The sequence below is a fragment of the Leptodactylus fuscus genome, chromosome 3, assembly GCF_031893055.1.
Source record: "Leptodactylus fuscus isolate aLepFus1 chromosome 3, aLepFus1.hap2, whole genome shotgun sequence".
Taxonomy (NCBI): domain Eukaryota; kingdom Metazoa; phylum Chordata; class Amphibia; order Anura; family Leptodactylidae; genus Leptodactylus; species Leptodactylus fuscus.
In genome coordinates, this window is record NC_134267.1 from 208,857,599 (window position 1) to 208,872,265 (window position 14,667).

General features: G+C 43.9%; 1 protein-coding gene across 1 annotated transcript; it reads left to right on the forward strand.

Annotated features, from left to right (window-relative positions):
* Positions 1 to 11,793: 11,793 nt before the first annotated feature.
* Positions 11,794 to 13,092, forward strand: SOX11 (SRY-box transcription factor 11). The gene has a single exon (XM_075269086.1). The coding sequence runs from the start codon at positions 11,862 to 11,864 to the stop codon at positions 13,041 to 13,043; it is 1,182 nt and encodes a 393-aa protein (XP_075125187.1). The 5' UTR covers positions 11,794 to 11,861; the 3' UTR covers positions 13,044 to 13,092.
* Positions 13,093 to 14,667: the final 1,575 nt, after the last annotated feature.

The window sequence follows — 14,667 nt, forward strand, 5'->3', positions numbered from 1 at the left end:
CGGCCATTTTCTTGTGTCCTGGGCATGAGCAGTCGGCTCTGCCCAAGTCCTAGAAGATTAAAACCCAGCACGGAAGAAGTCGCAGGGAGAGGGCGTTCCAGAAGAAGATGGAGGCGTTGCTGGAGAGTTCTCTTGCAGTATTGGGGATGCCCCCAGTGCTGTTTGAGTGCTGAGGACTGCCCCCAGTGCTGCGAGAGAACTCATTTGCATACCGAAGAAAACCCGGATTTCTACTGAATGTCGGCACGGAGAAAACATCTAAAGGTGAGAGAAGAATAGCCTTACTTAAGGCTATTCCTATGTGTTAGGCAGAAAAAAAGGGTATCCGATGATAGGATCCCTTTAAGGGATATATCCTCGTCATGAATTAACAGCGCCCTCTGCTGGCATAAAGTACATGAAGACTGGCATAAAGTATGCCAGTCTTACCCAATTTACCCCATTGTGTTAAAAATGAACAAGAAGCACCAGATTTTAATAGGGAATGCTCCGGGATAGCAGAAACTGTAGCGCTATCAATCGGGGAGATGTTCGCAAGGCTACTTACCACCTAATTAACATAACAAATTATAGTTGATTTTATTGGCACCGAGGATGTGGTGAACTGCGACAAAGTTATCACAAGTAATCGAAATCACCTGACAGGCTCCCTTTAAAGGGACCATGACTCATTTTTTCGTTATTGACCTAGTAACTTTTTTCCTTGCTTCACTGCGAATTCAGTCTATAAATGCCAACCGGTTCAAGTGTATTGTCATGAAGAGACAAACTTGACATTTTCCATTGCGATCACTGGAGCTATATTAAGTCTGACAAGTCTGGAGTGTTTTCTAGTTACTGTGAATATGGATTAAATCCATGGGGCGCGGGGCGCTGGGGAGGCCTGGATACAGCAATCCGTGCATAGTCATGAACTACAGTACAGTAGTAATCCGATGCCTGCAAGGAAAAGAAATGTCTTACAAAGCCCAGATCCGAGAGCAACTGCAATCTAGCGAGGAGTGTGGGTGGTAAATGGGACAGTAATGAAATCAGCCCTGATGTGGTAGGAAACGTGTTGCTGTCATTATATAGGAATATCATTAGGGCCGCACGGGCCTCGCATGTGTTACCTCATCAGACCTCTGCCTTGCTGGGAATGAAAGAGCGTTTCCAGGTACGGGGAGATCTAATAAATATTGCTGCTGGTATCCATGTTCTGCATATGTGTGGGAATGAAGACTTCCTGTAATTTGCCATTACTTCAATTTCAATAAGACCATTGGATAAATGGAACTGTGCAGAAATTCCGACATCCTCGACCTAATTCACAGTTTATCATATTTTATAGAAAGGAAATCAATAACCTTCATGTGTATTGAGGCAGGATGTGTCTTCATGTATCATAATGTGGCTCCAAAGATCCTACCACCAAAGAGTGATGGTAAGGCCTCATGCACATGGCAGAGACATAAAGGCCTTATTCACACTACCGCTATTTACGTACATATGCCATGTGCACCTTACACTGCAAATATATATGTTCCTTTCAGAGTATTTATTTAGGCATCTATGAAAAAACAGAAGAGTGGGGTTTTTTGCCATCCATGCAGGCCTATCAGTCTGTGAAAAAAAAAACCAAAACAGTGTGTCATCCTTTTTCAATGTGGTCTGTTCTCACGGAGTAACGCGCCGCTCATTTAGACACGTATACATGTGTCAGAGCAAGACGCTTCAAAACAGATCCCATTGACTTCAATGGGTGCTGGCTTACGTGTGCTACACATTGAAATCAATGGGAGGCTTTATAAGTAGAGATGAGCGAGTAGTATTTGATCAAGTAGGTATTCGATCAAATACTACGGTATTCGAAATACTCGTACTCGATCGAGTACCACTCGCTATTCGAATGGAAAAGTTCGTTGAAGAACCAGCATTGATTGGCCGAATGCTATACAGTCGGCCAATCAACGCTGGTTCTTCTCCTACCTTTAGAAGTCTTCTCCGTGCAGCTTCCCCGCGGCGTCTTCCGGCTCTTCATTCACTCTGCCAGGCATTGGGCCTGGGCAAAGCCGACTGCGCATGCCCGCGCTACAAGAAAATGGCTGCTTTGACTGTAAGCGGACATTTTCTTGTAGTGTGGGCATGCGCAGTCGGCTCTGCCCAGGCCCGATGCCTGGCAGAGTGAATTCAGAGCCGGAAGACGCCGCGGGGAAGCTGCACGGAGAAGACTTCTCGGAGGATCCAGCCTGACCCTCACTCGTGGACTTGGTAAGTGTAATTTGATGAATGTTGCCTACCCCTGAAACGAGCATTTTCCCCCCATAGACTATAATAGGATTCGATATTCGATTCGAGTAGTCGAATATTGAGCGTCTACTCGAAACGAATATCGAACATTTTACTGTTTGCTCATCTCTATTTATAACCCATTGATTTCAATGCGTAGCGCGCGTAAGACTGGCACCCATTGAAGTCAATGGGATCTGTTTTGAAGCGCCTCGCTCTGACACGTGTATACGTGTCTAAATGAGCGGCGTGTTACTCCGTGGGAACGGGGCCTAAGGCTAAGGCCCCATGGGACGATACGCAGCACTAAAGCGCTGCGGGAACAAATGCGGCGGGAACGCATCTCGGTTCTTCCTGCAACACTTTGAACAGAAAGTTCACGGAGTTTTCCTCCGCGGACTTTCTGTTACCATAATATCTACGGGAATGCCGCTGGCGTTTCCGTAGATATAATTGACATGCGGCGATTTCCAAAACCACGCTTGGTTTGGATATCACAGTGTGTCTGCGCTGTGGTTTAAAACGAAACATGGGCATGGGTTTCACATGAATCCCATCCACTTTGCCTGTACTGTATAATGCCACGATTTTTCAAATGGCATTTCCGCCGTGGGCACATCGCGGCGTTTCCGGCCCGTGGGACGACAGCCTATAACTGCTTTTTTGCAACATGTGACCTTAGTTTTGGCCTTTTTTAGGGATTGTCCCACATCTTCCCTGACATAGAATCTATGAATAGAGATGGGCAAATCCTCTCAAGATTTGTTCAGTCTTTGGTGTGGGTGGCTTGGATCCAAGATTCATTTTGGGTTGAACAAGTTTGATACAAACCACACTTTAAAATGGCTTAAACATAGTGTAGAACATTCACATTAGGGAGAGTGTGTGCCTACATAGGCGTACGGAGACTTACAAGTCATTCCTGCTCCGCTAGGGATTCTGGGTAAAAAATATGCAAATCTATTCTCCAGGATGTAATTAGGAGAACAGTACACTCTGTACGCCGCCCTCTAGAGGGCAGCCCCCTTAACATCATGCATGACTCAGTTAATAAGCCTACTAATCATGATGCAGAGTTTATTGCCAAATTAGTATTTCTATTCCAAAAGGAACAGATTCCCAGCTATGGACAGCGCTGTTTCGGTCTTGTGGACCTCCTCAGCATAGCGCAGGGACACTGATTTGGCAGAGTGAGAGACTATAGACCAGGGTCCGGGGATAATCGTACACATCAGGGAGAGTGTGTGCCTACATAGGCGTACAGAGACTTACAAGTCATTCCTGCTCCACTAGGGATTCTGGGTAAAAAATATGCAAATCTATTCTCCAGGATGTAATTAGGAGAACAGTATAGACCAGGGTCAAGGGATAATCATACAAATTAGGGAGAGTGTGTGCCTACATAGAAGTACGGAGACTTACAAGTCATTGTCAGAGGCATTATTATACTCTGGGGTCTCTTGAGAACCCAGAGTATCATAGCTGAAGGTCCATGGGAGTTAAAAAAAAATAAAAAATTCATCCCTCATCTCCTTTGGGTTTCCTTGCAGCTTCCCGGGTTCTCTCTCTACATTCTCGGTGATTTCATGCGCCTTGGGTCAACATTGAGGCCTATGATTGGGCCTCAGCGGTGACATGAACATGTTAAGTGTACACATGTGACTACTAATGGCCACTTTCAGGCCTCAGTGGTTACTGCGGGGACATGACATCACCAGGAGAGTACCGACCACCACAACGAGGCCCAAAAGAGTAAGAGAAGGCAAATATAAATGTTTCTTATTTTTTCACCTCCTTTGGGCCTCCACCTATTACACTCTGCGGTCTGAAGAGAGGAGTATAAAGTGGCTGCCATTTTATTTTATCTCGGACGATTCTCTATTGGTTTGGTTTTGTAAAAAAAAAAAACAATTTGGAATATTTGGGACGAACCCGGCTTGGTATGATTTGGTGATGACGCAAGCTGACTTGGTGTAAGTCCTGCACAGACTTGGTGACCCTGAAAAGAGTATTCGGTTTTACATCACCATCTGTATCTATATTCCGTCTGCCTGCATTATAGTCTAAGCGATGGTGGTAATATATTCCTGACACAGATGAGTAGGGGGCCGGGGTCTTGAATAGCCCAAGAATGTACTGATGGATAGTCGCGTTGCTTAGTTTTATCACACCTTCCCTCTCCAGCTGCTGCTTTTCCAAGCCAGGGATCCTGACTGGCAGATGCTTTACAGAAATCTCCTTCTGGGGCTAAACCTTCAATGGCCTCGCTGGTGCTCAGCTGCAATTTGGACTGCCCCCCCCCCCCCACCCCCTCCTCTGTTGAGGTGAATTACTCACACAATGTATTGTTATCAGGCAGGTCACAGAGGGCATGTAGACAGAATTTCAAGAACCTCTCTGTGTCAAACATTTGGAGCTAAGCCATCCGTTCTGTGCCCAGAAATATACTTTATGCCTGCAGATCTGGCTAAGGTGTCCATCAATGCATCTAATCGCACAATGCATATTATTCTCCAATAACTCGTGCTCCGCTTTGTACACGGGACATTTAATCAACTACACAAAAGCTGTATTGTTTATAAGTGCAATATATTCCCGGGGCTGGGGGAACGGGGGATGGGGAGGCCACAGGCCTACAATGATTTAGTCCACCAATTAAGACTCCTTGCCCAAAGAGACCAGAAGAGAAAAGGCCGCAGCTGATGCAAATCCTCTGGAGGAGCTGCCGGTCACTCTCCATACAGAGCTGGTCAATGCTATAAATCAGGAGCGGCCTTCAAGGGATTGTCCAGGATTGTGTCAATAAAGCTGAATTATTGTATAATGTCTAGATTGAACATCTTTGCTTGCTGTCATAGAATGGACGAATCCTTGAGAACATCCTCGAAAAGATCACCAGATACGGAAATGCATCTTCTGTTTCTAACACAGAATTCAGAGTACAGACGAAAACATCCAACATGGCGATCAAATTTGCAGGAGATTATACATTGCAATTTACGCAGTGGTGGACATGTGAATAAGGCATTGTACGGACGCCATTCTGCCTCTATGTGGTCTTTTCTGCCGTGCGCTTCATTTATGAAGCATTTGCGCCTTTTTTTCCAAATGTTATGTTGCCCTTGCCACTTGCTTTTTTTGGGAAACTGCCAAAATGCATAGCTTTTTTTTTTTGCAGTGTTTTTAACTGAAAATCCGCACAGTTTGGGACTTTCTGCCTCTATGACACCTATACAGAAAATGCCAGCGTTCCCGTAGGTATAATTGACAAATCGCAGCATTTCCTCTGCAGATTCTTTTCTGAGTGGATGGAATTAACCACAAGCTCATCCACTTTGCAGGTACTGTAAAAAGAAGTGTTTTTTGTTGCGGCACTTCCGTCGCAGTCTAAACCCTGCATTTCCGCAAAATGAGGCCCCGGCCTTGTGTAACACATATTCACAACTTTTAACAAGAAAAAAAAGAGGTTTACCTGCAAAAATTCTGGCCAAAAGAGGAGCAGATAACAAGTAACCGCCAATGCACATCAGACTTCAGGTTTTTTTTTTATCACATTTTTGACCATTTTCACAGATCCATCTATATACTATTGCATGGAGGATCTGTGAAAACAAGGCCGCCCCTCGGGTGCAAGATAGTCGTGAAAAACTCACATTTTTCACGACCATATTGCACCTAGATCGTGTCAGTCTAGTCTTAGTGTACATGCACATGATCAACAACAAAATTCACATGTATACACATGGAAAATCCTCCTCAATCGGTGCAGATTTTGGTGCAGTTTTGTACCTGTGAATTATAATGCAGATTTTGAAGCCAAATTGTTAAAATCTGTACCGAACAACAACAACAAAAAAAATATATATATATATATACACACCAGCCTCTGCCCGCGACAGTCTGCGGGTTGTTGGCGTCGATGATCCGCCTATATTCAGCAAATTGCTGCCATCAATGGTTTGCCTGCTCCGGCATTTCAGTAGCTCTCAAGCTGTCCTGCTGCTGAACTTGTTCCTCACACCGTGCCCATGATTGTTCCGGCATCTCAGCTGCTCGCTGGGACGCCATATAATGTTGTTGGCGCTGATGATCCGCACACGCCGGCGTTTCAGCAGCTCTCAAACTGGCCTGCTGCTGAAGTTGTTTCTTGCACTGTGCCTGTGATTGTTCCAGCATCTCAACAGCTCGTTGGAACGTCATATAATGAGCGTGTTGTTGGCATTGATGATCCGCCTGCTCCAGTGTTTCGGTAGCTGTCAAGCTGGCCTGCCGCTGAACTTGTTCCTCGCGCTGTGCCCATGATTGTTCCGGCATGTCAGCAGCTCGCTGGGACACCATATAATGAGTGTGTTGTTGGCGTCGATGATCCCCCTCAGCTGCACTTGAGAAGAACTGTGTGAATTCTGCCTACCTCCATAGCTGTCGTTGTTTGTGACAAATTAGATTTTCTTTTTCCAGGCATGTTCAGATAATATGCAAATGTGTATACACACTGTAGGTTAGCGTGTGTTTAATACAGTATGTGAACTTAAATTCATAACAGTCGCAGAGCCATGTCATTTACTGGAATAAAAAGTAGACTATGTGTTAATCGAGGTTACAATCTATCTATGTGTCGAATTTCATTGAAATCCGTTCAGCCGTTTTTGCATATAATATAATATTAGTAGGAATAGGGATTAGTAGGATACACCTATCATGTGCATGAGAAATTTCTCATTGACTTTACTGCTAATAGATTCTGGAGTGGATTTTCTACATTGAAGAAGAAATCTGAAAGGAAAATCTGCACATAATCTTGATTGTATGCATATACCCTAAAGGTAAGTTTGCACAGAGTTCTTTGGTCAGGGTTTTGAATGCCGTATCCGCCTCAAAACCCTGACCAAAAAGACGGTTCCCATTGAAATCAATGGGAGCCGCTCAGGTCTTTTTTCCGGGAGCCATTTCTTCCGGCTCCCGGAAAAAAGAAGCGAGGTGCTCATTCTTTAGGCTGTTTCGCCTCGCAATTTGGTCTGAAGACACAACCTCCTCCGGACTAGGCCCATTCATTTGGGCCTAATCCGGAGCAGAGTGCGCGGTTGGATGCCGAAGCAGTGCACTGGCTTTCAGTCGCGGCTATACGGTTTTTGGATCGGAACCAAAAAAACGGTAGCTGCAACTGGATGACGGTTCAGTGCACCGGCATCCAGTTGCGGCACTCCATTCCAGTTTAAGCCCAAATGAATGGGCCTAGTCGGGAGTGAGTGTCTTCAGGCGGATGTCCGAGGCTGAAACAGCCGTGGCATTCACCTGAAGTATGAGCATGTCGCTTCTATTTTCCGGGAGCTGGAACAGACCGCTTGCGGAAAAAAGAAATAACCGGCTTTCCATTGATTCCGCTTCAAAATCCAGACCAAAAAACTCAGTGTGAACTCAGCCTAAGGGTCAGTGCATACAATCAAGATTTAGGCCTTATTTACACGCCCAACATCACAGGTCAGCACTTCACCCTGCTCATTTACGGGTGGTGTGCCCTCCGTGGTTGATCTGTTTTTAACATCTTTTTCACATCAATTTTTTTTTTTTTTACATTAGTATCATATCAGTGAATGAAAAAAAAAACGGATGTCTAAATTAGTACATTGAAGTGAATGGCTACGTATGTAGTCTGTGAAATACTGATGTGTGAATAAGGACTATCATGTAGAACATCTGCCTCCAAATTCTCATATATTCACATGGAAATATTTGTGGAAAATCTGTACCAACTAGTGTAGATTTTCATACATGTGAATTTTGTTTTACAAATCGCTATGCTGTGTGTTCCGTTTTCCCCGGATCTACACATTACTAAGGCCACATACAGCATAATGCATAGAATATTTTCCCTTACATAACTCTATGGGGAAAATGCTGCATTTTCGCAAATTTCTATGTTTTTGAAAAATGTACAACTTTAACATCGCTTCGCCTTTACAGTCCTTTTTTATCCATAATATGGGGGATGGGATTGAATAAAATCTTATTTCCGCAACGTGTGGTCTCAAACTCAGGATATGTTCACACTGAAATATTTTCATACTGATTCCAATAGGGGAAATGGTCAGGATCAGCATGGACGTGCTCCACACATCTGTCATTGATTTCAATAGAGAATCAGTGATAGACGCTTGTTTATTCAGTGCGCGTCCTTGTCTATCTCGCCGTTGGTTTCAGCGCAAGTAACCGCACAATGATTAACCCTACTGAATAAGTGCCGACTCACGGCAGTAACCCGAGACTCAGCTATAGATTTCTGCTGTGGGCAAAAATGTCACGTTGAATTCTTCCAGTATGTACTTTTTGCTGTGTGAACATACCCCTACAGATCTACCACTTTTGCTTTTTGGCGAGGAAAGGGGAGAGGTCAAAGTGGAACACTCAAGTACATGGGCAGCGTAGGGCTGGGATCCCATGTTCTGAAAACACGGTGTTTTGGCCGTGGCAGAAACGCGGCAGCAAAAAATGCTGAGTTTTACATTACCTGCAAAATGGATGGGATTCTGGCTAATCCGATCCGCACATTGTAGATAAAAATCCGCAGCGGAAAAGTTGCGATTTCAAAAATGCTTGCAACATGTCGGATATACCTACCGAAACTCTGACGTTTTCTGTATAGGCATAATAGAGGTAGAAAGTTCACATAGAAAAATTCTGCAGACTTTATGTAAAAAAAATGCTGCAGAAAAAAACACAATGTGTTTCTGCCACTGTCTTTTCTGCGTTTTTTTTTTTTTTTTTTGGTGGGGGGTCTTAGCATCGGAATCATAATTCCACATGGTAAATTTTGAGCAAAATTTATTACGCGAGTTGCCCCATAAATGTGGAAAAAATTTATCAAGGAACTGCGCCTATTTAATAAAAATCACTACCGATAAAGCAGACAAAAAAAGGCACAACCGTAAAAATTTTAGATAAAACAGTGACAGTTAATAAATAAACTCCGATTTCTGACCCTGCCCTTAGACCCTATACCCACACGACTGATGTGATGTCAAACTTGCAGTGGAATACAGGCAGATGACACTCGGAGTGATATCTGAGCTTTCACATCTATGGTGCTTCCGATTTATTACGTTCCGTTAACACGGAACAAAATAGGAGCTGCTCTATAAGGGTAAGTTCACACGGGATTTTTTGGTCAGACACCTGAGGCGGAGGCCGCCTCTGGTTCCAGAACAAAATACGGGTAGCTGAGACTGGATGCCGATGCAGTGCACCAGCATCCAGTCGCGCACTCCGCTCCGGATTAGGCCCAAATGAATGGGCCTAGTCGGGGGGCGAGAGTGTCTTCAGGCAGATGTCGTGAGGTGAATCCACCTGAAAGAATGAGCATGCCGCTTCTTTTTTCCAGGAGCCGGAACAAACGGCTCCCGTAAAAAAGAACTGACTGTCTCTTATTGATTTCAATGGGAGCTGTCTTTTTTGGTCAGGATTTTGAGGCGGATATGGTCTCAAAATCCTGAAACAAAAAACCCTGTGTGAAGTTACCCTAATCATCCGCGTCATCGGAACAGAATAAATCGGGAGCCCCCAAACACATAATGGAATGCATTCGGTGACATTTGGGTGTCAGTCTGAGTGTCATCCGTGTGCATTCCGCTGCAACCTCGGCCCCACACTTGGTCGTGGGCATGGGGTCTCAGGGTCCACTATTTTTGTCATCAGAGTTCCTTCAGCTGGTTTACCAGATGGTACTCGGATGGGATTAGAATCAATGTTTTCCTATGGGCTCATACACATGTTTGAATTGGTAAATCCGTTCCATTTCTTTTATGCCATATCCTATTCAGGACCGCCCACCCATTGAAGTCTAGGGACACAGATGTCATCCCAAGTGTTGACTGTTTGTTACTGATCCATTGCCAAATTTGAGGAAAAAAAAGCATAAAAAATGGATCAGAAATGTCTGCAAACCTACTGCTTTTTGTTATAAATCGGGCACTCAGATTGCATCCAAAACTGAAACAGTCGTGTACATGAGCGCTCAGGTTGTACTTCTTGTTCACATGATCGGGATTATTTATCATTTGACCTTTTTCGGCCATATTTTTCGCAGGTGCGCCTTTTTTTTACACTATTTTATTGCCGTGCCTATGTATGATGACGTACGTACAGTATGATAAGGATCTCTATTTGGGACACAACCCGAAGAAAGCAAAAGTGGCGAGGGCAGCATAACATCCGGAAAAAAAAACGTACAAACGTTTCATAAATAAAGAGCAGGTTCACAAAAGGCGCAACTGGCTTAATCAATTTAACGCGATCTCTTTTTTTTTAAGGAATAGCGCCCATTTATTTGTATGACCCCATGCACATAACTCTGTTTACCATGGGGGGCGCAGGTCCTATTCCCGCTCATTTTGCATCATTCACGTGTATGGGTACGTGGAGAGCGCGGATGGTACATGACGCCATTGATACGTGGTCCATTCCGTTTTTTTAGAGTCGTGAGGCCGGGTCCTCTATAAAGGACAGAGTGAATACATACTAATGAGGCCCAATGGTCGCCATAATTCGCCACGGGGTGGGCTATTTTTAACTCTATCATTTCCAGAGTGTAGAGCTACCGCTTATTTCACATTAGTATCGGCTCTCTAACGAAGGACCAGAACAACGGACAATAGCGGATACACACGGAGCCCCATTGATTATAATGGGGTGTCTTTTGTATTAAATCCGATAACGGTGAAGGAAAACGCGCGCAGACGGACAGCGCAACGAAACTCCATGGCAAATGTGAGGAAACATGACGTCTTATACTGCGTGTGTGATTCCACACCAAGACACATTTGCCAGAAGCCATAGACCTCACAGGCCATGGAAGATTATAAGCGAAAACCCCATATTGTGGACACCCAGCTTTCCCTGACACAGATATCACTAGAAACAGGGAAATGTCATCTTTATTATTTCTTTATTGGGCTAGGCTGGCAGTTCAGCCATTGTACAGGCAGCAGGCAGCGCTTTATTCCGCCTGACAGCCCTCGGAGCCTGTCAGTGCCGCCGCACATGGTGACCTGATGTCGCCGCCAGGCTTGGTCCAGGCCGGCGCGGGGAGGGTTAAGCTCCCTCAGACGCTCTCCAGCGGATACCATTTTTTTTTTTTTTATAACAGACGTCTTGGCCACGCCCACTCAGGCCCCCAAAGGCTAGGGCAGGGGGGCGTGACCCCCGGACCGCTAGAGGGCGTGGCAGAGCGCCGTGATTGGCCAGTCCAGAAGTGATGTAATGCATATGTATAGCTCTATAATAACTAGTGCCTATAGAATATTTGCAGAAGAGGGTGACGTGATGAAGCCGCCAGCTCCGGAGAGGGTTAATCCGCCTCAGACGCTCTCCAGCGGTTTAGCCACGCCCATTGTAAGAATCGCCGACCAATGGCTAAAGAGGGGAGGGGCGGCCGGGCCGCTTGTGGGCGTGTCGCCGCGCTGTGATTGGCCCGTTCCCTAGTGATGTAATGCATATAGACCGCTCTAATAACTAGTACATTGGGAAGTTTAGCAGAAGGAGCGCTCGGGAGAGCGGCTGCAGTCTAAGTCTCTGACATAGCAGGCGGCATCACTATCACCATGGTGCAGCAAGTAGACAGCCTGGACCTGGACAGCAGCCACCCCACAGACACCGAGGAAGGGGAATTCATGGCTGGCAGCCCGGTAGCACTTGATGAAAGTGACCCGGACTGGTGCAAAACAGCAACTGGCCACATCAAGCGACCTATGAATGCATTTATGGTATGGTCCAAGATTGAAAGGAGAAAGATCATGGAGCAATCTCCGGACATGCACAATGCTGAGATCTCCAAGAGACTGGGCAAACGCTGGAAAATGCTCAATGACAGCGAGAAGATCCCCTTCATCAGGGAGGCAGAGAGACTCAGGCTCAAACACATGGCCGACTACCCCGACTACAAGTACCGACCCAGGAAAAAACCCAAGCTGGAGCCATCTGCCAAACAAGCACTTGGGCAGTCTCCAGAGAAAAGCCCCAGTGGTGGTGGGAATGGCATCAAGAGCAAAAGCTCGAGCAGCAGCAGTAGCACCGCCACCAAAAAATGTCCCTCTAAGCTGAAAACCAGCAAACCTGGGGCTAAGTCCCCACAGGAATACTCTGGGATGGAGGACTATGTTTTTGGCAACCTCAAGGTGAACAAGGCTGTTAAGTGTGTCTTCATGGATGAGGATGATGATGAGGAGGATGAAGAAGAGGATGAGCTGCAGATGAGGATAAAGCAAGAGGAAGATGATGAGCAACTGAGACAATACAATGTAGCCAAAGTGCCGGCTAGTCCCACCTTGAGCTCCTCAGCAGAGTCCACAGAAGGTGCCAGCATGTATGAGGAGGTGAGCCATGCCACCAGCATCAACGCCAACACCACCTCCAACAGTAGACTCTATTACAACTTCAAAAACATCACCAAATCAAGCACAGCACAACCCACCGTCACCCTGGCACCATCCTGCATCGTGTCTACTACTACTACTACCTCATCCTCCTCCTCCAATGACAAAGATGATCTCCTCTTTGATCTGAGCTTAAACTTCACGCAGAACCCTCAGGCCACCGACTTGGGCAACTCCAATTCAGGAAACCTTTCACTCTCCTTAGTGGACAAAGACTTAGATTCTTGCAGCAGTGAGGGAAGTCTTGGTTCCCACTTTGAATTTCCAGATTACTGCACCCCAGAACTCAGCGAAATGATAGCAGGAGACTGGTTGGAAGCCAACTTTTCAGACTTGGTATTTACCTACTGATTTTTTTTTTTTAATTGTTATTTTTTGTAATTTTTTGTATTAATATTTTTCGGGGGCGGTGGGAGTTTGAACAGACAGAAACGGGGGAACTTTTTAAGACATGAAGGGGAGGGGGGGACTTAATTTCCCTGCCTGTGATTTTTTTTTCTGGCATTCACTGTAGTGAAGAAGAACAAGAAGGAGACAAAAAAAAAAATGCGTTTTTTTTTTTTTTTTTCTTGATGATCAACGGTCTGGAAAATGTTGTAGAAATGTATATTTCTTGGCAGCTGAGCTGATTCTCAAGGGGGTCATTGTGTGTTTTATTTCGTTTTTTATTACTCTACACACTTCAAATCTGAAAAAAAAAAAAAGACTTTTTTTGGAGGGAGAAAACTGATCTCTTCTATGCATCTGATTTTTTCAAAGCTGCAGGGAGCTGAAAAACAAAAACATAAAAAAAAACAACATAAAATACAGGACAACCTAACTGTGAACTGGTGATATCAATCAGGAGTTTTTACATTTTTTTTTCTCAACACAAAAAAAAAAAAAGAAAATACAACATAAAAAAAAATGTATATGGTTTCACAATGTGATTTTAATTGCCAACTTTTTTTGTACCTTGTTCCCTTTAATACCTCCTTGAATTTCAGACAACCCAGACCTCAATACAAAAAAAAAAAACACAAAAAATAAGGTATTGAAAAAACATTTTTGATACATGACAGACCTCAGTCTTTTTTAAAAATTAAAATATTTTCAGGCGTATTTTTGTACAGTTAAAAGGGAACATTCCTGCTGTCATTTTTTTTTTTTTTTATGTTGTCATTATCAGTGAGACATTCAGGCACTTCCTATGTTTTTTTGTTTTTTTTTATCTGTTTTTTAGCATGCAAGTAAATATTGATACAATGATGTCCTGATCTAAAGGATTTAAACGAGAAAAAAAAATAAAAAAAAAATCCTTGCATCTAAAAAAAAAAAAATAAAAAAAACCTGATGATAAGGCCTTGTGATTTAAAATAAAAATAAAACACTTTTTTTTGTACAGCTATAGTTCAGATTTGTCCAATATTTGTAGGTAAAGATTTATTGAAATGGTGACATAGACCTCAGAGCTGTTAGCTTGAAGATTGTATATGTACTGTAATATAGTAGGATTCTATGTATATCATATGCTGTGATATGTGGATGGGGCCTGATTAGAAAAAAAAAAAAAAAGTTATGAAACTGGATGCTGGATTTTTAACAAAAAATTCCAAAAAATTTAAAGGCACATAGTCAAAGGTTTTTAAAAAATGTGCAATATAATTCGAAAAACAAAATGAATTACAAAAAAAAAAAATTACAATACAGACCATCTGCATATTTTATAGCAAATGATGGAAAAACAGACTCGTGCACTGTCTCCACATCATTGCCTGTTTTCCTAATGCTGAAAGTCTGTATCTTGATGATTTTAATAAATCAGCTGGAACTGATAGAAACTGGTTGTGGTGTCAGTGTGTTTGCAGGGGGGGTTGCTTTATTTCTAAATCACATGTTATGTTTTTAGGGTGCATGATCTGTACTTGGGGGGGGGGGTCGGCTTTGGTTGTCTTCTCATACATGTGCAACATTGGGGTAAGTGATGACAGGAGGG